General features: G+C 43.0%; 1 protein-coding gene and 1 non-coding gene across 7 annotated transcripts in view; one reads left to right on the top strand and one right to left on the bottom strand.

Annotated features, from left to right (window-relative positions):
• Positions 1–323: 323 nt before the first annotated feature.
• Positions 324–428, bottom strand: LOC133046373 (U6 spliceosomal RNA). The gene has a single exon (XR_009690503.1). It is a non-coding gene; the product is annotated as a U6 spliceosomal RNA (small nuclear RNA).
• Positions 429–14,882: 14,454 nt separating this feature from the next.
• Positions 14,883–24,080, top strand: part of MTMR14 (myotubularin related protein 14) — a 43,991-nt gene continuing 34,793 nt past the window's right edge. For 3 of the 6 annotated variants that reach the window (XM_061128011.1, XM_061128014.1, XM_061128016.1), the window contains exons 1-3: positions 14,883–15,170; positions 16,814–16,962; positions 23,121–23,229. In XM_061128011.1, the coding sequence (XP_060983994.1) occupies positions 15,015–15,170; positions 16,814–16,962; positions 23,121–23,229 (414 nt within the window). In that variant the 5' untranslated portion in view covers positions 14,883–15,014. The remainder of the gene's footprint in view (positions 15,171–16,813; positions 16,963–23,120; positions 23,230–24,080) is intronic. The other 3 variants (XM_061128015.1, XM_061128012.1, XM_061128010.1) reach the window with 1 other exon arrangement.

The raw sequence follows: 24,080 nt of genomic DNA, 5'->3' as shown, positions 1-24,080 counted from the left end.
TCACTAGAGTTATCATACTTAAATTTGACAATTTTTAACAACAACACTGCAAAATTATTAAAGAATGATAGGCACTAGAGGCCAATTATTTTAGACTATGCTTTTGATGGAGAGAAAGAACTCTAAAATTATATATAATGCCAAAAACACTTTTGATATGTGGAGGTTTTCAAGATTATTAGCAGTTTTATTTTCTCTCAAAAGCCTGGTCATATTTTTTTAAATAAATCTTTCTTTTTTTTCAGGTGGCTTGCCACTTTGTTTTTTAATTAAAGGACAATTGCTTTACAGAATTTTGTTGTTTTCTGTCAAACATCAAGAATAAAAATATGGAATGCTTCACGAATTTGCATATCATCCTTGCACAGGGGCCATGCTAATCTTCTCTGTATCATTTTAATTTTAGTATATGTGCTGCCGAGGCACACACAAAAGCCTAGTCATATTTTTTAAGACAGTTAATATGCAAATAACAAACCCTGAATCCTAAAAGACTAAGGGTTTGGGGTTTTTACAACCCTGTAACTTTCTATGGTTGCCTTCAAAGTCTTTACATGTTACTTTGGTTAAATGAATATTTTCAACAAACTTACCCAAAATCAAATTCTAAATTAATTTTTTTTTTACCTGAAACCAACTCTGGGATTTTCCAAAGGACCCCTAGAATGTTTATTCTCTGTCCTTGTAAAAAGAAAAATGTTAAGCTAATTAGGCTTATTTGGTATGTTAAATTACAAAGGAAACACTCCAAGTGATATTTAGCTTATCTTTGTAGGAGTACATTATTAGCCTAAGTGTTCCAGGAATTATAAACTTTCTATAAATCTGATATGCCTTCTATAAAGTTATCAGCCATAATTCCAGTTATTATCTTAAAAATATTGGGTGTCACAGAAATAACCAAATTTCTTTGTTGATTCCATTGTAATGAACTCTCATGAGATCTTCAGTCATGGGCATTTTACAGTACTTTGTCATTTATAGACAGTTACCTTTTTACTTTGTTGCTTTTGCAAACATGAAATTCCTGGAGAGGACCTTATGGAGGGTTCTTGACCTCTATCATCACTGTCGAATTACAGGGTGTCACAACTTGAATGCACAGTATTTCACAACTGAAGAAGACCCCACCTAACACCTGGCCCTGTGTAAATGTGGAGCCCTCAAAATCCAATTGACTACGGAGAGAAGTAGGCAACATTGAGGTAGACTGCTTTCTTCCAAGAAGTTAGATCAAGACCGTTTCTTTCCATTCCTCCTTTCTTCCCTGACCATCCTTTTTCGAATTCTTACATGATTCTTCTCTCCACCTTTTGCCTTGCTCTAGCCTGAAACGATACTTGTTCACACGTCTCAGGCCATTTCAAAGAAGGGTAAACTGACTCTTGGACTGGCTTTGATGCTGGTGATCTTGTCCTTTCTGGCTGTCATAAAGTTCTCCCTGGTTTCCAACACCTCTGTTTCTCTGGAATAAACTCACTGCATAAACATTTATGGGGAAGGGGGACATAGTTACACAAAATATATAAACAAGTCAACTAGTTTAAAGATGTCCCCAATTTTCTAGCTGGATTGGATCATGGGGACCCTGGCTCAGGAGTACTCTCCAAACCATGACTATTGTTTTGTTTCTAGTAATTATTATTGCCTCCCTAATAATCTGGGGTCTCCCAAAATTTTAAATGCACGTAGGGAGCCGCTGATAGTTTCATCAGCCAACAGATGATTTCTCTCTGACTGAAAGGACAAAAAGAGAACAGAGGAACGGAACCAGCTCCAAGACATCACTTGACATCATCTCTTGTGACTACTACACTGAGAACAGAAGAGGTAATGGTGACTGAGGGTCATGTTAGTACTGGTACTTTTTTAAATTTTTTTATTTATTTAATTTTTGACTGCCCTGGATCTTCATTGCTATGCATGGGCTTTCTCTAGTTGCAGTGAACCAGGGCTGCACTGGAGCTGTGATGCATGGGCTTCTTATCATGGTGGCTTCTCTTGTTGCAAAGCACAAGCTCTAGGGCATGTGGGCTCAGTAGTTGTGGCCATGGGCTTAGTTGCCCTGCAGCACACGAGATCTTCTTGGACCAGGGATCAAACCCATGTCTCCCACACTGGCAGGCAGACTTTTAACCACTGAACCACCAGGGAAGTCCAACACTGATATTTTTTCCGAGATCAGACGAGATGGGGCGCGTTCAGGGTGGTATGGCCGTAGACAGTACTGATATTTTTGACCAAACCTTGTGAATGGTCAAGAGGACGATAAAAGGGAGAATTACTTCCCTGGTGGTTCAGATGATAAAGAATCTGCCTGCAATGCAGGAAACCCGAGTTGCATCCCTGGATCAGGAAGAATCTCCTGGAGAAGGGAATGGCAACCTACTCCAGTATTCTTGCCTGGAGAATCCCATGGACAGAGGAGTCTGGTGGGCTACAGTCCATGGGGTCACAAAGAGTCAGACACGGCTGAGCAACTAACACTGAAATAAATTTGTAGGACAAAGATTGGAACCACTCCTGCCCAGGGTGCCAGAGCAACAAACCAAAACTTAGTAACTTTGGTGTCTCTATTAGTGTGCCGCTTGACCAGAAACATAGTATATCTATTCAGCCAATCCCCAAACACTAAGCCAGCCCTGGGCTCTATACTTACTTCATGGTTTTTCATTCATTTTCTATTTTTCTCTTCCTTGTTCCTTATTCTTTAGCTTCAGCCTGATCTTGCAGTTTTTTAGATCCTTGGGACCAAACACTGGTCACTTCATGAAGAATTAAAGTATGTTTAACACCTACATTTTCTTCCTTAATTTTTTTTTTTTTTTTTTTTTGACCTGCTGCTTAACTTATGGGATCTCAGCTCCTAGACTAGGGAATAAACTTGGGAAATGGCAGTGAAAACATGGAATCCTAAACACTAGGCCATCAGGGAATGCCCCTTAATCACTTTTTTTTAACAGTACTACTGTGGGCAAGAATTCCTTAGAAGAAATGGAATAGCCATCATAGTCAACAAAAGAGTCTGAAATGCAGTACTTGGATGCAATGTCAAAAACAACAGAATGATCCCTGTTTTTTTCCAAGGCAAACCATTCAATATCACAGTAATCCAAGCCTATGCCCCGACCAGTAATGCTGAAGAAGCTGAAGTTGAATGGTTCTATGAAGACCTACAAGACTTTCTAGAACTAACACCCCAAAAAGATATCCCTTTTATTATAGGGGACTGGAATGCAAAAGTAGGGAGTCAAGAAATACCTGGAGTAACAGGTAAATTTGGCCTTGGAGTACAGAATGAAGCAGGGCAAAGGCTAACAGAGTTTTGCCAAGAGAATGCACTGGTCATAGCAAACACCCTCTTCCAACCACACAAGAGAAGATTCTATACATGGACATCACCAGATTGTCAATACCAAAATCAGATTGATTATATTCTCTGCAGCCAAAGATGGAGAAGATACAGTCAGCAAAAATAAGACTGGGAGCTGACTGTGGCACAGACCATGAATTCCTTATTGCCAAATTCTGAATTAAAGAAAGTAGGGAAAACCACTAGACCATTCAGGTATGACCTAAATCAAATCCCTTAACGATTATACAGTGGAAGTGACAAATAGATTCAAGGGATAAGATCTGATAGACAGAGTGCCTGAAGAACTATGGATGGAGGTTCGTGACATTGTACAGGAGGCAGGGATCAAGACCACCTCAAGGAAAAGAAATGCAAAAATGCAAAATGGTTGTCTGAAGAGGCCTTACAAATAGCTGTGAAAAAAAGAGAAGTGAAAGGCAAAGGAGAAAAGGAAAGATATCCATTTGAATGCAGTGTTCCAAAGAATAGCAAGGAGAGATAAGAAAGCCTTCCTCGGTCATCAGTGCAAAGAAATAGAGGAAAGCAATAGAATGGGAAAGTCTAGAGATCTCTTCAAGAAAATTAGAGATACCAAGGGAACATTTCATGCAAAGATGGGCACAATAAAGGACAGAAGTGGTATGGGCCTAACAGAAGCAGAATATATTAAGAAGAGGTGGCAAGAATACACAGAAGAACTATACAAAAAAAGATCTTCACAACCCAGATAATCATGATGGTGTGATCACTCACTTAGAGCCACACATCCTGGAATGTGGAGTCAAGTGGGCCTTAGGAAGCATCACTACAAACAAAGCTAGTGGAGGTGATGGAATTCCAGTTGAGCTATTTCAAATCCTAAAAGATGATGCTGTGAAAGTGCTGCATTCAATATGCCAGCAAACTTGGAAAACTCAGCAGTGGTCACAGGACTGGAAAAGGTCAGTTTTCATTTCAATCCCAAAGAAAGGAAATGCCAACGAGTGCTCAAACTACCACACAATTGCACTTATCTCACACGCTAGTAAAGTAATGCTCAAAATTCTCCAAGCCAGGCTTCAACAGTACATGAAACGTGAACTTCCAGATGTTCAAGCTGGTTTTAGAAAAAGCAGAGCGGGAGGAGCCAAGATGGCGGAGGAATAGGACGGGGAGACCACTTTCTCCCCTACAAATTCATCGAAAGAACAATTCAACGCAGAGCAAACTTCACAAAACAACTTCTGATCGCTAGCTGAGGACAACAGGTGCCCAGAGAAGCAGCCCATTGTCTTCGAAAGGAGGTAGGACAAAATATAAAAGATAAAAAGAGAGACAAAAGAGCTAGGGATGGAGACCCGTCCAGGGAAGGGAGTCTTAATAGAGGAAGTTTCCAAACACCAGGAAACCCTCGCACTGGCGGGTCTGGGGGAAGTTTTCGAATCTCGGAGGCCAACCTAACTGGGAGGAAAAATAAATAAAACCCACAGATTACTTGCCTAAAAGCAACTCCCAGCAGAAAAGTACCCCAGACGCCCGCATCCACCACCAGCAAGTGGGGGCGGAACGGTGAGGAGCGGAGGGCATTGCTTAGGGTAAGGACTGGGCCTGAGTGTCCTGAGGGCAATCGGAGGGAGCTTTTGTGAGTTACCAACTTAAACTGTGGGACAGCAAAAGAGAGAGAGAAAATAACCGGCCTGAACACACTGCCGGCCGTTCGCAGAACAAAGGGTCTGAGCAAGTCCAGAGGAGCTAGCCGGCTGCAGGCCGGCCCAGCCCCGCGGGAGGCAGGAGGCAGGGGGTAGGGGAAAGGGGCAGGCTCGGCCCCAGAGGCGGCATCCCCTACCACACTGCAAATGGGCCTCCAGTTTCTAACGAAAGACTTCCTGAGATTCTGGATGGTCGACATCTGCCCGGAGGGTCGTGGCTAAACACAAGCCGCTCACACCGGACGGGCGCCGGCGGAAACTGAGGCTGGGGCCGCGGAGGGGAGAAGGCGCACTGAACCCGGGGAGAGTGCACCCGTCAAGCTCCTGGCTGCCTGAGCTGCTGGGGCGGGGAAGGCACAAAACGCAGGCGCAACCAAGTCCGCGCTTTTGTGGAACACCGGAGGGCTGTAACCGCACGCAACGCAGGGCCCACTCCGTATAGAGCAGACGGGAGCCTGGGCAGCGGGGGGAAAACAGCGCCCCCGCTCCCTGCAGCGCGACGGAACTAGCCAACCTGAACCAGAGACCACCTCTGCCCGCCTGTGTCAGGGTGGAAATTAGGCACTGAAGAGACCAGCAAACAGAAGCCAAATAAACAAAGGGAACCACTTCAGAAGGGACTGGTGCAACAGATTAAAATCCCTGTAGATAACACCGACTACACCGGAAGGGGCCTATAGATATCGAGAAGTGTAAGCTGCAATGAGGAGCTATCTGAAACTGAACCGAACCCACACTGACTGCAACAGCTCCAGAGAAATTCCTAGATATATTTTTACCTTTTTTTTTAATTAAAAAAATTTTTTCTTTGCTTTTCTTTTTTATTTTTTCTCTTTTATTTTCTTTTAAAATTCCCTATTACTCCCCCATTACTACTTAACTTTCATTTTCATATATTTTCATGATTTTTCTTAATTAGGAAAAAAATTTTTTTCTTGTTTTTTATTCTTTTCTTTTTTTCCCCTTTTTTTTCCTTTTTCTCTTGTTTTCTTATACAGTCCTCTATTACTCCTCTACTACTCCTTAATTTTCATTTTCATTCCATTATAACCTTGCCAAAAAAAAAGAGAGAAGCCCTATTTTTAAACCGAACTTTACATATATTTCTAAAATTTTTTGTGTTTTTGTTTTTGTTTTTAATATTGTATTTTTAAGAGTCTAACCTCTACTCTAGATTTTTGATCTTTCTTTTTCAGTATGTGATATAAATTTTGGACATTTAAGAATCCAATATTCAGTTCCCATTATTATTCAGGAGTGTGTTGATTACTGTCTCCCACTTTTGACTCTCCGTTTTCTACCTCAGAACACCTCTGTTTCCTCCTTTCCCCTTCTATTCCCAATCCAATTCTGTGAATCTTTGTGGGTGTCTGGGCTACAGAGAACACTTTGGGAACAGACAACTGTGTAGACCTGTCTCTCTCCTCTTGAGTCCCCCTTTTTCTCCTCCTGCTCATCTCTATCTCCCTCCTCCCTCTCCTCTTTTTCATGTAACTCTGTGAACCTCTCCAGGTGTCCCTCACAGCAGAGAATCTTTTCACCATTAACCTAGAAGTTTTATTATCAGTGCTGTATAGTTGGAGAAGTCTTGAGACTACTGGAAGAATAAAACTGAAATCCAGAGGCAGGAGACTTAAGCCCAAAACCTGAGAACACCAGAAACCTCCTGACTACACGGAACATTAAGTAATACGAGACCATTCAAAAGCCTCCACACCTACACTGAAACCAACCACCACCCAAGAGCCAGTAAGTTTCAGAGCAAGACATACCATGAAAATTCCCCAGCAACGCAGGAACATAGCACTGAGCGTCAACTTACAGGCTGCCCAAAGTCACACCTAACACATAGACCCATCTCAAAAGTCATTACTGGGCACTCCATTCACTCTAGAGAGAAGAAATCCAGTTCCACGCACCAGAACACCAACGCAAGCTTCCCTAACCAGGAAACCTTGACAAGCCAACCGTCGAACCCCACCCACTGGGTGAAACCTCCACAATAAAAAGGAACCACAGAGCTCCAGAATACAGAAAGCCCACTCCAGACACAGCAATCTAAACAAGCTGAAAAGGCAGAGAAATACCCAACAGGTAAAGGAGCATGAAAAATGCCCACCAAGTCAAACAAAAGAGGAGGAGATAGGGAATCTACCTGAAAAAGAATTTAGAATAATGATAATAAAAATGATCCAAAATCTTGAAAACAAAATGGAGTTACAGATAAATAGCCTGGAGAAAAAGATTGAGAAGATGCAAGAAATGTTTAATAAAGACCTAGAAGAAATGAAAAGGAGTCAATTAAAAATGAATAATGCTGCATGCTGAGGAGAGAGAAGAATGCAAAGGAAAGCAGAAGGATGGGACCTCTTTTGGAGAGTACGGTGGCTGGTACAAGGCCTGCAAAGTTGACAGTCCAACTGTCACAACTACTTTAAAAAACCTCGGGGCGCTTTACAGACGTCAAGGTAAATTTGAAGCTGCGGAAACACTGGAAGAAGCGGCCATGAGGTCTCGTAAACAGGGCCTTGACAATGTTCACAAGCAGAGAGTGGCGGAAGTGCTGAGTGACGCTGAGAGCGCGGAGAAGGGCGGAGCCGGGAGAGCCTCAGCGCGGACGCGGTCAAGTACGAGAGCGGCCCTGACGGCAGCGAGGAAGATGGCACTGGATCTTTAAAACGCAGTGGTTCCTTTAGCAAACTCCGGGCTTCAATTAGACGCAGCAGTGAGAAGCTGGTTAGGAAGCTGAAGGGAGGAAGTTCACGAGACAGTGAACCAAAGAACCCCGGGGCGCCGCCGGCAGAGCCCCTCTCCGTGGACAACGACAGCAGCAGCAGCGGCCTGGAGGACGCCAGCCTGAGCTGAGGCGGCCGCGGAGGAGTCTGGCCTGAGCTGTGTGCGCGCCCGAGGGCCCGGTGACGCTGTGAAGGTCGCGAGGCTGGAGGGCCTGGGGCGGTGCCTGAAGTGCTGACCAGCGCCCCCGTCCCAGCGCCCTGACCCCCCACGCCTCTCGCCGCGAAGCCCCAGGACGGCACGCGGGCCCCCAACCAGCCCGGCCCGGGCCACTGCTCGGTCCCTGTCCCGGGCTACGTGTGATCATGTACTTTACTGTAAATTTCTAAAATTAAACTTTATACATCTTAAAAAAAAAATGAATAATGCAATAAATGAGATTAAAAACACTCTGGAGGGAACCAAGAGTAGAATTACGGAGACAGAAGATAGGATAAGTGAGGTAGAAGATAAAATGGTGGAAATAAATGAAGCAGAGAGGAAGAAAGAAAAAAGAATAAAAAGAAATGAGGACAACCTCAGGGACCTCTGGGACAATGTGAAATGCCTCAACATTCGAATCATAGGAGTCCCAGAAGAAGAAGACAAAAAGAAAGGCCATGAGAAAATACTTGAGGAGATAAAAGCTGAAAACTTTCCTAAAATGGGGAAGGAAATAGCCACCCAAATCCAGGAAACCCAGAGAGTCCCAAACAGGATAAACCCAAGGCAAAAGACCCCAAGACACATATTAATCAAATTAACAAAGATCAAACACAAAGAACAAATATTAAAAGCAGCAAGGGAGAAACAACAAATAACACACAAAGGGATTCCCATAAGGATAACAGCAGATCTATCAATAGAAACCCGCCAGAAGGGAATGGCAGGACATACTTCAAGTAATGAAAAAGAATAACCTACAACCTAGATTACTGTACCCAGCAAGGATCTCATTCAGATATGAAGGAGAATTCAAAAGCTTTATAGACAAGCAAAAGCTGAGAGAATTCAGCACCACCAAACCAGCTCTCCAACAAATGCTAAAGGGTCATCTCTAGACAGGAAACACAGAAAGGTTGTATAAAGGTGAACCCAAAACAACAAAGTAGATGGCAATGGGACCATACCTATCAATAATTACCTTAAATGTAAATGGGTTGAATGCCCAAACCAAAAGACAAAGACTGGCTGAATGGATACAAAAACAAGACCCCTATATATGCTGTCTACAAGAGACCACCTCAAAACAAGGGACACATAGACTAAAAGTGAAGGGCTGGAAAAAAATATTTCATGCAAACGGAGACCAAAAGAAAGCAGGAGTCACAATACTCATATCAGATAAAATAGACTTTCAAATAAAGGCTGTGAAAAGAGACAAAGAAGGACACTACATAATGATCAAAGGATCAATCCAAGAAGAAGATATAACAATTATAAATATATATGCACCCAACATAGGAGCACTGCAATATGTAAGGCAAATGCTAACAAGTATGAAAGAGGAAATTAATAGTAACACAATAATAGTGGGAGACTTTAATACCCCACTCACAACTATGGATAGATCAACTAAACAGAAAATTAACAAGGAAACCCAAACTTTAAAAGACACAATGGACCAGCTAGACCTAATTCATATCTATAGGATGTTTCACCCCAAAACAACCAACTTCACCTTTTTCTCAAGTGCACACAGAACCTTCTCCAGAATAGATCACATCCTGGGCCATAAATCTAGTCTTGATAAATTAAAAAAATTGAAATCATTCCAGGCATCTTTTCTGACCACAGTGCAGTAAGATTAGATCTCAATTACAGGAAAAAAAATTGTTAAAAATTCAAACATATGGAGGCTAAATAGCACGCTTCTGAATAACCAACAAATCATAGAAGAAATCAAAAAAGGAATCAAAATATGCATAGAAACGAATGAAAATGAAAACACAAGAACCCAAAGCCTATGGGACACTGTAAAAGCAGTGCTAAGGGGAAGGTTCATAGCATTACAGGCTTACCTCAAGAAACAAGAAAAAAGTCAAATAAATAACCTAACTCTACACCTAAAGCAACTAGAGAAGGAAGAAATGAAGAACCCCAGGGTTAGTAGAAGGAAAGAAATCTTAAAAATTAGGGCAGAAATAAATGCAAAAGAAACTAAAGAGACCATAGCAAAAATCAACAAAGCTAAAAGCTGGTTTTTTGAAAAAATAAACAAAATTGACAAACCATTAGCAAGACTCATTAAGAAACAAAGGGAGAAGAACCAAATTAACAAAATTAGAAATGAAAATGGAGAGATCACAACAGACAACACTAAAATACAAAGGATCATAAGAGACTACTACCAGCAGCTCTATGCCAATAAAATGGACAACTTGGAAGAAATGGACAAATTCTTAGAAAAGCATAACTTTCCAAAACTGAACCAAGAAGAAATAGAAGATCTTAACAGACCCATCACAAGCAAGGAAATCAAAACTGTAATCAGAAATCTTCCAGCAAACAAAAGCCCAGGACCAGATGGCTTCACAGCTGAATTCTACCAAAAATTTAGAGAAGAGCCAACACCTATCTTACTCAAACTCTTCCAGAAAATTGAAGAAGAAGGTAAACTTCCAAACTCATTCTATGGGGCCACCATCACCCTAATTCCAAAACCAGACAAAGATGCCACAAAAAAAGAAAACTACAGGCCAGTATCACTGATGAACATAGATGCAAAAATCCTCAACAAAATTCTAGCAAACAGAATCCAACAACATATTAAAAAAATCATACACCATGACCAAGTGGGCTTTATCCCAGGAATGCAAGGATTCTTTCATATCCACAAATCAATCAATGTAATATACCACATTAACAAATTGAAAGATAAAAACTATATGATTATCTCAATAGATGCAGAGAAAGCCTGTGACAAAATTCAACACGCATTTATGATTAAAACTCTCCAGAAGGCAGGAATAGAAGGAACATACCTCAACATAATAAAAGCTATATATGACAAACCCACAGCAAGCATCACCCTCAATGGTGAAAAATTGAAAGCATTTCCCCTGAAATCAGGAACAAGACAAGGGTGCCCACTCTCACCACTACTATGCAACATAGTTTTGGAAGTTTTGGCCACAGCAATCAGAGCAGAAAAAGAAGTCAAAGGAATCCAGATAGGAAAAGAAGAAGTGAAACTCTCGCTGTTTGCAGATGACATGATCCTCTACATAGAAAACCCTAAAGACTCTACCAGAAAATTACTAGAGCTAATCAACGAATATAGTAAAGTTGCAGGATATAAAATTAACACACAGAAATCCCTTGCATTCCTATACACTAACAATGAGAAAACAGAAAGAGAAATTAAGGAAACAATACCATTCACCATTGCAACAAAAAGAATAAAATACTAAGGAGTATATCTACCTAAAGAAACAAAAGACCTGTACATAGAAAACTATAAAACACTGATGAAAGAAATCAAAGAGGACACAAACAGATGGAGAAACATACTGTGTTCATGGATTGGAAGAATCAATATTGTCAAAATGGCTATTCTACCCAAAGCAATCTATAGATTCAATGCAATCCCTATTAAGCTACCAACGGTATTTTTCACAGAACTAGAACAAATAATTTCTCAATTTGTATGGAAATACAAAAAACCTCGAATAGCCAAAGTAATCTCGAGAAAGAAGAATGGAACTGGAGGAATCAACCTGCCTGACTTCAGACTCTACTGCAAAGCCACAGTCATCAAGACAGTATGGTACTGGCACAAAGACAGAAATATAGATCAATGGAACAGAATAGAAAGCCCAGAGATAAATCCACGAACCTATGGACACCTTATCTTCGACAAAGGAGGCAAGGATATACAGTGGAAAAAAGACAACCTCTTTAACAAGTGGTGCTGGGAAAACTGGTCAACCACTTGTAAAAGAATGAAACTAGAACACTTTCTAACACCATACACAAAAATAAACTCAAAATGGGTTAAAGATCTAAATGTAAGACCAGAAACTATAAAACTCCTAGAGGAGAACATAGGCAAAACCCTCTCCGACATAAATCACAGCAGGATCCTCTATGACCCACCTCCCAGAATATTGGAAATAAAAGCAAAAATAAACAAATGGGACCTAAGGAAACTTAAAAGCTTTTGCACAAGAAAGGAAACAATAAGCAAGGTGAAAAGACAGCCCTCAGACTGGGAGAAAATAATAGCAAACGAAGCAACAGACAAAGGATTAATCTCAAAAATATACAAGCAACCCCTGCAGCTCAATTCCAGAAAAATAAATGACCCAATCAAAAAATGGGCCAAAGAACTAAACAAGCATTTCTCCAAAGAAGACATACAGATGGCTAACAAACACATGAAAAGATGCTCAACATCACTCATCATCAGAGAAATGCAAATCAAAACCACAATGAGGTACCATTACACGCCAGTCAGGATGGCTGCTATCCAAAACTCTACAAGCAAGAAATGTTGGAGAGGGTGTGGGGAAATGGGAACCCTCTTACACCGTTGGTGGGAATGCAAACTAGTACAGCCGTTATGGAGAACAGTGTGGAGATTTCTTAAAAATCTGGAATTAGAACTGCCATATGACCCAGCAATCCCACTCCTGGGCATACACACTGAGGAAACCAGATCTGAAAGAGACACGTGCACCCCAATGTTCATCACAGCACTGTTTATAATAGCCAGGACATGGAAGCAACCTAGATGCCCATCAGCAGAGGAATGGATAAGGAAGCTGTGGCATATATACACCATGGAATATTACTCAGCCATTAAAAAGAATTCATTTGAATCAGTTCTAAGGATATGGATGAAACTGGAGCCCATTATACAGAGTGAAGTAAGCCAGAAAGAGAAAGAACATTACGGCATACTAACACATATATATGGAATTTAGAAAGATGGTAATGATAACCCTATATGCAAAACAGAAAAAGAGACACAGATGTACAGAACAGACTTTTGGACTCTGTGGGAGAAGGCGAGGGTGGGATGTTTCGAGAGAACAGCATCGAAACATGTATATTATCTATAGTGAAACAGATCACCAGCCCAGGTTGGATGCATGAGACAAGTGCTCGGGCCTGGTGCATTGGGAAGACCCAGAGGGACTGGGTAGAGAGGGAGGTGGGAGGGAGGATCGGGATGTGGAATACATGTAAATCCATGGCTGATTCATGTCAATGTATGACAAATACCACTACAATATTGTAAAGTAATTAGCCTCCAACTAATAAAAATAAATGAAAAAAAAAAAGAAAAGAAAAAGCAGAGCAACCAGAGATCAAATTGGCAACATCCATTGGATCACTGAAAAAGCAAGCAAGTTCCAGAAAAACATCTATTTCTGCTTTATTGACTATGCCAAAGCCTTGGACTGTGTGGACCACAACAAACTCTGGAAAATTCTGAAAGAGATGGGAATACCATACCACGTGATCTGCCTCTTGAGAAATCTATATGCAGGTCAGGAAGCAACAGTTAGAACTGGACATGGAACAACAGACTGGCTCCAAATAGGGAAAGGAATATGTCAAGGTTATATATTGTCACCCTGCTTATTTAACTTACATGCAGAGTACATCATGAGAAACGCTGGACTGGATGAAGCACAAGCTGGAATCAAGATTGCTGGGAGAAATATCAATAACCTCAGATATGCAGATGACACCACCCTTATGGTAGAAAGTGAGGAAGAACTAAAGAGCCTCTTGATGAAGGTGAAAGAGGAGAGTGAAAAAGCTGGCTTAAAACTCAGCATTCATAAAACTAAGATTATGGCATCTGGTCCCATCACTTCATGGCAAATAGATGGGGAAACAGTGAGAGACTTCATTTTTTGGGCTCCAAAAGCACTGTAGGTGGTGACTGCAGCCACGAAATTAAAAGACTCCTGCTCCTTGGAGGAAAAGCTATGACCAATCTAGATAGTATATTACAAAACAGAGACATTATTTTGCCAACAAAGCTCTGTCTAGTCAAAGCTGTGGTTTTTCCCGTAGTCATGTATGGATGGATGTGACAGTTGGACTATAAAGAAAGCTGATCGCTGAACAATTGATGTTTTTGAACTGTGGTGTTGGAAAAGACTCTGGAGAGTCCCTTGGACTGCAAGGAGATCCAACCAGTCCATCTTAAAGGAGATCAATCCTGGGTGTTCATTGGAAGGACTGATGTTGAAGCTGAAACTCCAGTACTTTGGCCCCCAATGGGAAGAGCTGACTCATTGGAAAAGACCCTGATGCTGGGAAAGATTGAAGGCGGGAGAAGGGGACAACAGAGGATGAGATTTTTGGATGGCATCACCGACTCGATGGACATGAGTTTGAGTAAACTCCGGGAGCTGGTGATGGACACGGAGGCCTGGCGTGCTGCGGTCCCTGGGGTCGTAGAGTCGGACGCAACTGAGCGAACTGAACTGAACAGTACTAATCTGTTAAAAATACTGAAATATTCACAGATTAAATAATAAGATGTGCTTTAAAACAATTCTTTTGGATGGGGAAAGACTGACTAAACAGGATAGATTGATAGTATTTGGATTATTGTTGACACAAGCTAATGGATACATGAGGGTTGATTATACTATTCTCTCCATTTCTGTGAATGTTTGAAATGATCTGTTAAAAAAACAAAAATAATATGGGACTTCTTAACCACAGAATTTCAAGCCAGTCACGATCCCCCTCCCCGCTCCCTTTTCCTTCAATAAATTGGGTTGACTATTGCAGCATCCTCCTCTCTCTCTAATGGTTCATTTCACTCTTCCGCGGTTTTTCCGTGGTTCCTTCCTCCTAGTTCCCGCGCTGTCCACCTCCCCCCACGCAGTCCCAATGGTTTAGCCCGGTTTTCCGGGGGAAACCCCGTGGGGCGGAGCAGGAGGTTTCTGTGAGTGGCCGCGGTCCCCTCCCCGGAGACCACTTGGACCGCTCCGCGTCGGGGGTGGGCGGGTAATCTTGGGGCAGGACGCGAGTCTTGGGCTCCAATTGGTCAGTGCCGGAGTAAACATCCGTCTGGGTGGGGCGGGACCGGAAGTGTAAGGCGAAGGCGGCGGCTGAGGCGGCTGTGGAGATTCTGGACTTGTACTTGGTATCCTGCAGGTGCCATGTGCTGGGCTGAGCCGCGCTGAGGGGGACGCGGGGCGCTGAAGGGGACGGGAGGCTGGGCCATGGCTGGCGCTCGGGCCGCCGCTGCTGCCTCGGCGGGGTCCTCGACTTCTTCGGGCAGCCCTCAACCACAGGAGCCAGGACTCGGGGAGCTGCTGGAGGAGTTCTCCCGGACTCAGTACCGGGCCAAAGACTGCAGTGGGACGGGCGGCTCTAAGGTGAGTACGGAGCAGCAGTGAGCACAAAGAGAAGGTCCCTGCCTTGGGAAGTAACTGAGGAAAGCCTAAGGTCAGGGGTCAGAGGACGGAAACAGAGGGAAGTTCCCAGGGTCTGGACTTGGAGAGTAAGGGTCCGGGTTTAGAAACCGAAAGGAGGAACTGGGGTCAGAGTGAACCAAGGAAGGACGACATTTTGGTTTGAGACAGAAAGGTTGGAGGCCAGGGATCAGCCCTGAGAGACCATGTTCAGAGATTAGAGAGGGGGAGCTGAAGGGTGGGGATAATTCTCTTGCATCAGGTATGGGGACAAAAGCCCTCAATTCTAGACTTTTTAAAAGAGGATTTCTGCAAGTCAGCCAGAGATTAGAGTGAAGGGGCTGGAGGGGTGGTGCAGAATGCAGCAAAGAGGTAAACCGAGTTGTGTTGCCTCCTTAAACAGTCTCAGCATTACTTAGAATTAGATCCATCCCTTTCCTTCTCCCGTAGAGTAGGAAGACAGCCCACACTCTCTATTCCTTTATCAAAAGCAAGTCTTAGTTCCTCTGTTTTTCTACCCTTGGGATTCCCTTCAGTCTCCTTATTGCTAGACCTGGAAAGTTTCCAGTCTGGTCACGCCATTTCCATCTTAGGCACTGCCTGGCAGTCTGATGGGAATCTTGCTGACTCTACCATCTTTCATTCCTCACGTGGTTTTGGCAGGTGTAGCATCAGGTTTTCCAATGGAATTCTCTTCCATTCAGGGCCATGAAACTCTGGTTTGGCTCCATACCATCAGCATCACCTGGGGTGTTTACTAAAAATAAAGGTTCCTTGGTCCCACCCAGTCCTACTGAGTTAGAATTTCTGAGGTTGGGAACCTGGAATTTGTAATTTTTAATAGGCTTCTTAATGATGTTCATGTCCCTTGAAATTTGAGGATTCCTCATTCCTGTGAGTTTTCCCCACTCCATTGGTCTTTTGGGTGGTTACAGGGTCAGTGGTTTTCCTGGGCCTCTTTTCATTTTACACACCCATGAAGATCAGTGTTGTAAAAAGTTATGTCTGACTTTCACTCCAGCTGGCCTTAAACTTTCTGATCTTTTGCAGGCTTGTTGAGATGTTACAGGTTTTATGTCCTTCTTCTAGGGGGCCTTTCCCGAATTGAGCAAAATAAGAGCAGTTTTAAGAGAGCTGTTCCATTTCATAAGCAAATTGTAAGGAGACACCTTTGTCTGCAGCTTCTACTCACGACACTATTTAGAGCTTCTAGGTACTGTTCTGTGACTGGAGAATTGAGAAGCATCTGGAGCCAAAGGAAGATAATGTATTGATGCTGGTTAAAATAACCTAGAGCAAAGGTTCTTAATACTTAGGGATTGTGGACCCCTTTGAGAATCTCATGAAAGGTGTAGTCCTCTCGTTGGATGCCTAAGAAACACAATTTCAACAACATTGAGGGCTTCAGAGTCCCTCCCTGCCCCCACCAAAGTTTGTTACATGAGTTCATGAACTGCACGTTTAGGGCCTATGACCTAACAACAGGTCTGTTCCTTGTATTGAATTATAGAGGCACACGGTTATCCCCAGAGATTTCTCCAAGGCAGGACCCGCCTAATTCTCAATCCTGGAATCTTCTTTATGTTCATATCTCCTCCTCTGTGCAGGTTGAGCGCATTGAGAAGAGGTGTCTGGAGCTGTTTGGCCGAGACTACTGTTACAGCGTGATCCAGAACGTGAATGGGGATATCTGCGGCCACTACCCACAGCACATCGTGTTCCTGGAGTATGAGAGTTCTGAGAAGGAGAAAGACACGTGAGCATCATGTCACCAAGGCGTGCCCTTCTGGGAAGGCCTTGACATCTCATCCCCAGGGTCAGGAAAGTCTGTCGTTGGGCAAGGCAGACTCACTTTTCCCAGATGTTAAAGCCTTGTTGGCATCCTGATAGCGTAGCGTAGAAGAAGGAGCTGGAAGTCATGGTCCTGGACTCCTGTTTTACTCTCACCCTATTGCTCATTGTCCTAAGACAGCTGACTTCACGCCTCACCTCCCTGAATCTCAGTGTTTCCTTTTTTTAAGAGTGAGTGGGAGGTATGCTTTGTGGACATGCTTAAGCACACGTACATGTATAGAGCTTAAAAGCCTGAGGTCAGTGTACTTGCTGGCTGCATCACTAACTTGGGCAAGTTGTTGAACTGCTTTGCTCTTAGTTTCCTAATCAGTCTCTACCTCTGTTTAGAAAAGTGGCTAGTGCAATCCCTGCTGATAAATGGGACTATTCCAAGCGTGATGTGTATGCTCTAAGAGTTAGAAATAAGTGCTACTATTTATTGCTGCTGCTAAGTCGCTTCAGTCATGTCTGACTCTGTGCGACCCCACAGGTGGCAGCCCACCAGGCTCCCCCATCCCTGGGATTCTCCAGGCAGGAACACTGGAGTAGGTTGCCATTTCCTTCTCCAATGCATGAAAGTGAAAAGTGAAAGTGAAGTCGCTAAGTCGTGTCCGACTCTTCGTGACCCCATGGACTGCAGCCTACCAGGCTCCTCCATCCATGGGATTTTCCAGGCAAGAGTACTGGACTGGGATGCCATTGCCTTCTCCGACTATTTATTGAGGACCTACCAAAGCCCAAGTGCTTCTCCCTAAGGTAACAGTTCACCAGGTACTAGTGACACAGAGCACCCAGCACAGGATGCAGCCCGTAGGCAGTAAGTAAACGGTAGCAGTTGTTGGACACTGATAAGTAATCAGGCATATTACTTATAAGGCTTATAAGTAATAATAAGTACTTATAAGAGGCTTATAAGACTCTAGGAAGTGCTTCATGTTAATCTCAAAGTTTATTCTGCTAGACTTCCTGCTTGCTGTTGATTTTAAGGTAATTCCAGGAGGTGTTGCCAACAATATCTGAAACCCTGGCCCCAGGGAAGCGCTGTTATGAGAAGGGCTACAGTAGAGTCATTCTCCAGGGTGCAGCAGGCCATCGTTGCTCACAGCACTGCTCGGAGCTCACTGGCTAGAGATTCTGAGTCCTGGGCTCCAGAGCCACTGAATCAAAATCACAGCATAACAATACGGCCCATACATACATAGAGGTTGGAGAAGTGCTGCTGTAGACAAGTTGAGGAGAAGGCTAGATCCTGCCTGTTGTGTGAGTGTTTGGGGAGACCCTATGGTGGAGATGCCTTTCAGCTGGAATTGGACAGACAAGTAGGAATGTCCCTTAAATGTCCTTAGTTAGGGACTAGCTTGTATGAGGTCTTGATCTTTGGTCCAAGGAGTATGGACTTGTGGATGTTAGTGGTTATTGGGCTAGTACCCTCTGAGCACTCACTGAAATCACAGATTTCAGGGGCCCTAAATCAGAATTTCTACATCACAGAGAGCTTCCTAGATGAGTCCTTTGCTATAGCCTGGAACCACAGGGAGCCAGAGAGGGCTTTCACATAGAGAAGTTTGCTCATGTGTAAAATGGGAGATGTGTAAGTGTGCCCTCTAACCAGGTTGAGGTGGAGTTCCCTGAGAAAAAGGAACATATTGGGGGAATTAATTGTATGTAGATCATAGCACTTGTATGCCTGCCTCTTCTTTCTATCACTGCCAGGAAGCTCCCACTTTGCCTAGCAGAGTCTCACCTTCCAGGCCAGGACCACCACAGTATATCGCTAACCCTAGAGGAGTTACAGTCTGTCTTTTCACTTCTTGCAAGGCCTCAAAGTGATACTAAGTGGGCCATGTCTGTTGAAGAGAAGGGAATGTGTGCATGTGTAGGTGAGAAGAAATAGAACTTTTTGCTTCTTTACATGCCTGAATTTGGTGTTAATATGACACTAAGTTAGACTGAGTTGCACAAGGTAGAACTAGATTCAGGAAGTGGTTTGGTTCTATTAACCCACCTCCCCAGTTTTGCCCATCGTCTGGGAATAGAAGCCTGGATGGGGCTCTCTGAATGGCCAAGACATGTGTTTGTCAGTAAGACAAACTACTGCCATGGGACACATCTCAAAGATCTAGTTGGAGACCCTACCAGAGAGATGAAATCCTTACCTTTAGGTCTGGTGGGTAACACAGACCAATAAGTGAGCAATGCCATTGTAACAAAGGCCATAATTAGGGCAAGTATAGGTGAGGCATTGAGAGACAGTAAAAATTCTGCACTTGATAATTCCCACTGGTGTGTGAGCATAGGGTAGCGGGGTTCCCTCATACTACTGATTTTTAGACACCAGCTGTATGTTCTATAGTTCAACTCAACTCTGACACCATCTACCCAGAGATAGCTTCAGATCTACAAGTTAAGGGCTCAGTCCCACAAGACAAACATAAATACGTAGCCCACTTTCATTCCTTCAAATATGAGTATCATGTGTCAGACACAGCCCAGTGCTTAGCGCACAGTAAGAGGAAGATTCTAAGGCCAGGAAATAATAAAAATAAAAACAGGAACCACTGAGAACAGAAACTGAATTGGTTCTTTGAGTAGGGGACACAGGACAATAAAGTACCAGCTAGCCTAATGAAAAAAGTGTGCCTTCCTCCACATAAGACTGCCCAGAGCCCTGAGGATGGAAATGCTGGCATGTTGTCTCCTTTGGTTTTGTGGAGCACTTGTTGAATGGAAGTATTCAGCCTGGGAGACTCAAATGCAGTTTCAAGGCATTTAGAGCTGCTGGTGTGAGCTCAGAGTCAGTTAAAGCAGAAGGTGCTGGGACTTCTGGGCTCCCAGTGCAGAGGGCCTGGGTTCAATCCCTGGTCAGGGAACTAGGTTTTGCATGCCATAACTGAAGATCCCACATACCTCAATTAAGACCTGATGCAGTCAGATAAATAAAAATAATTTTTTTTTAAACTCAGCAGATAGTGCTGACCTCATCTATGCAAATGACCTGGGGCCACCAAAAGGTGGGAGGAAGACTAATGTAAGCAGTATTATGTGTATTTTTTTTATATTCTGTTGGCATCTGAGTTTAATTAGGCAATTATTTTGTACTCAGTTGCCTTTTTATTTCACAGAGTGAGGGGAAGGTGGTAGAACTTGGTTTCCAGTGAGCCATGTTTTTTCTAGGGCCTGACTGATTGGCCTGTGCCCGCTTCCCTGGTAGCTCAGCTGGTGAAGAGTCTGCCTGAAATGCAGGAGACCCCAGTTTGATTCCCGGGTTGGAAAGATCCCCTGGGAAAGGGATAGGCTACCCCCTCCAGTATTCTTGGACTTCCCTCATGGCTCAGATGGTAAAGAATCCACCTGCAGTGCGGGTGACCTGGGTTCCATCCCTGGGTTGGGAAGATCCCCTGGAGGAAGGCATGGCACCCCACTCTAGCATTCTTGCCTGGAGAATCTCCATGGATGGGGGAGCCTGGCGGGATACAGTACATGTGGTTGCAGAATTGGAGATGACTGAGCAGCTAAGCTCAGCACTCTGTACATACCATGAGGAGGCACTCCAGCCTTCTTCCTTCCTTCAGAAAAGAAAAAAATCTTGGTCGTAAAAATAACATGGGGACTTCCCTTGTGGTCCAGTGGTTAAAACTCTGAGCTTACACTGCAGGGGACACAGTTTTGATCCCTGGTCAGGGAGCTAAGATTCTGCATGCTGCACAGTGCAGCCAAAAACAGAAAGAAAAGGGAAAAAAAGTCTTATGTAGTCACTTCTCTATTTGAATTATAGTAAAGATGTAATAAATTTATGACTTAAAATGCTTAGTAAAAATGGGCAAAAAGTCTTAAATCATACCTTGCAGAAACATACACCATGGAAAGTTTAAGTCCTCTTCCTTTATCCTCTTGTTTTCTTTCTACAATCACCAAACTGCTGAGCCAAGTTTTTTTTTTATTATTATTATTTTTTATGCTTCCTGTACCTGCTTTCTCTAACCTGTATCCTCAGATAAGAGGATTTTTCAGTGATTATTTCTTCAAATAATTTTTCTCTCCCTGTCTCTCTTCTCTTTCTGAGACCCATATAATGCAAATGTTAGTACATCTGATGTTGTCTTAGGGGTCTCTTAAGCTCCTCTCATTAAAAAATTTTTCTTGCTGTTCTCATTGGGTGATTTTTATTTTACTATCTTTCGGATTGCTCATCTGTTCTTCTGTATCATCTGATTTGGTATTTATTCTCTCTACTGTATTTTTTATTTCAGCTATCCTGTTATTAAAATCTGATTGATTCTTATTTTTCTGTTTTTGTTTTTTTGTTTTTTTTTTTTTTTCTCTTTTTTTGGATTGGAGAATAATTGCTTTACAGTGTTCTGGTGGTCTTTGCTTTACATCAGTGCAAATCAGTCATAATTATATATGGTAGTGCTAGTGGTAAAAAGTCTGCCTGCCAATGCTGGAGACATAAGAGATGCTGGTTCAGTCCCTGGGTAGGAAAGATGCCCTGGAGGAGGAAATGGCAGTCTGCTCCAGTATTCTTGCCTAGAGAATCCCATTGCAGGAGCCTGGTGGGCTACAGTCCACGGGATCACAAAGAGTCGGGCATGACAAGTAACTTCACACAGGTGCATGCACAAACATATATATATATATATATCTCCCCTCTCTCTGGAGCCTTTCTTCACATCTGCATTCCGCCCCTCTAGGTCGTCACAGGGTCCCAGGCTGGGCTCGCTGTGTTACACACCAGCTTCCCGCTTGTTATCCATTTTACATGTGATAGTATATATATGTCAGTGCTGCTTTGTCAGCTTGTCCTACACTTTTCTTCCTGCTGTTTCCACCAGATCGTTCTCTATGTCTGTGTCTCCATTTCTTCACTGTAAATAGGTTCATCAGAACTATTTTTCTAGACTATATATCAGGTTTTTATTTGGAGACCTTGTTTTAACTTCAGTTTCAAGTCCTCACTTGATAGTAGTTATTTTGTTAGTAACTGGCTTGAGAATATATCTATGAAGGCTACTAAGAAATCAGCAGTGTTTTCAAAAGACTATATTTTTATTAATGCCAATGGAATTTAGATATGCTTAAAGAGGTACCAGTGGTATTTAGGAGTCACTGAACTTACTCCTTCTGAAACAGTTATTTGTGTGCACGTGTCATGCAATGACACTAGCAGGACTGGGATGTAGGAGGGATGACGCCCTCTCAGACTCAGCCTGGAAACTCAACCCTTGTAAGGAAGGAGCTTGACTATCTTCCTTCCTTTTCCTCCATTACTCTGCATAGCCGGGAGAGCGTCCCACTTTTGAACTTCCTGCCTCCTGTTTCTCTTGGAACCAGAAGTCCTTACTGGCTGATGTGGAGCCTTTTGTTAAGAATCAGTGGGTGAAAAAAAAAAAAAAAAAGAATCAGTGGGTGAATCTGTGCGAGTAGACCCTTATTTTAAGGGTCTGCTATAGGCGTGACTTGCTTAAACTCATTTCTAAATGTTTTTTTGTGTGTGTTCTAGAAGCTCCCTTAGCAGAGCTGGGTGCTTTAACTTCCATGCTTCTCAAGGCCACGAATAGCTTCTCTTTCACCACCTTTGTTCCAGCATTCCCTGCCCTGTTGACATTTTAGACTGTTAGTGTTGGTTGAAATGTTGATGATGTATCAGAGGCTCATAACCATGTGGAGTGTGAACTTCTTCATATCCTGCCCTCTGAAAGATCACAAAGATGGCCTCATTATTGCCAGAGGGTCCCCAACATATTTGTCCAACTTTTGGGGTGAAAAACCGAGCACCCTGGAAATGATCAACATTCAGTTTGCTCCCTGTGTTTCTTCATTTTCAGTACCATGTCTTCAGAGTTGCTCACTTTTTTGTTTTAATCTTAAAGGTTTTGAAATCAGGATGATTGCAGTTTTAGTACCCATAATCTAGCATTTTTTTTTCTTTTCTTGAAAAGCTTAAAATGTCTGTGATCTAGAATTTAGGAATCTGAGCATGTATTCAATTTGAAATGAATATTTACACACACACACCCCTGGCACGGGTTACACAGTACTCATGCACACGCAGCCTAACCTACCTCTCTTGCCTTGTGTTAGGTTTCAGAGCACCGTGCAAGTGAGCAAATTGCAGGACCTCGTCAACCGCAGCAAGACAGCCAGGTGCAGAGGACGGTTTGTCTGCCCGGTGATCCTGTTCAAGGGCAAGGTAAGACCTCCCCATAGCCACTCTCTCCCTCCCTTGGAGGTACCTAGCTTAATGCAGAGTGTACAGTTGTCTCAGCAGTGGCCACAGGACAGAAAAAGGTCAGTTTTCATTCCAATCCCAAAGAAAGGCAATGCCAAAGAGTGCTCAGACTACCATACAATTGCACTTACCTCCCATGCTAGTAAAGTAATGCTCAAAATTCTCCAAGCCAGGCTTCAACAGTACATGAACAGTGAACTTCCAGATGTTCAAGCTGGTTTTAGAAAAGGCAGAGGAACCAGAGATCAAACTGCCAGCATCTGTTGGATCATCAAAAAAGCAAGCGAGTTCCAGAAAAACATCTATTTCTGCTTTATTGACTATGCCAAAGCCTTGGACTGTGTGGATCACAACAAACTGTGGAAAGATTCTTAAAGAGATGGAAATACCAGACCACCTGACCTGCTTCTTGGGAAACCTGTGTGCAGGTCAGGAAGCAACAGTTAGAACTGGACATAGAACAACAGACTGGTTCCAAATAGGAAAAGCAGTGTGTCAAGGCTATATATTGTCACCCTGCTTATTTAACTTATATGCAGAGTACATCATGAGAAACGCTGGACTGGATGAAGCACAAGCTGGAATCAAGATTGCCGGGAGAAATATCAATAACCTCAGATATGCAGATGATACCACCCTTATGGCAGAAAGTGAGGAAGAACTAAAGAGCCTCTTGATGAAGGTGAAAGAGGAGAGTGAAAAAGCTGGCTTAAAACTCAGCATTCAGAAAACTAAGATCATGGCATCTGGTCCCATCACTTCATGGCAAATAAATGGGGAAACAGTGGCAGACTTTCTTTTCTTGGGCTCCA

Source organism: Dama dama, chromosome 24 (genome assembly GCF_033118175.1).
Source record: "Dama dama isolate Ldn47 chromosome 24, ASM3311817v1, whole genome shotgun sequence".
Classification (NCBI taxonomy): Eukaryota; Metazoa; Chordata; class Mammalia; order Artiodactyla; family Cervidae; genus Dama; species Dama dama.
This window is presented reverse-complemented; position numbering and strand designations above follow the sequence as displayed.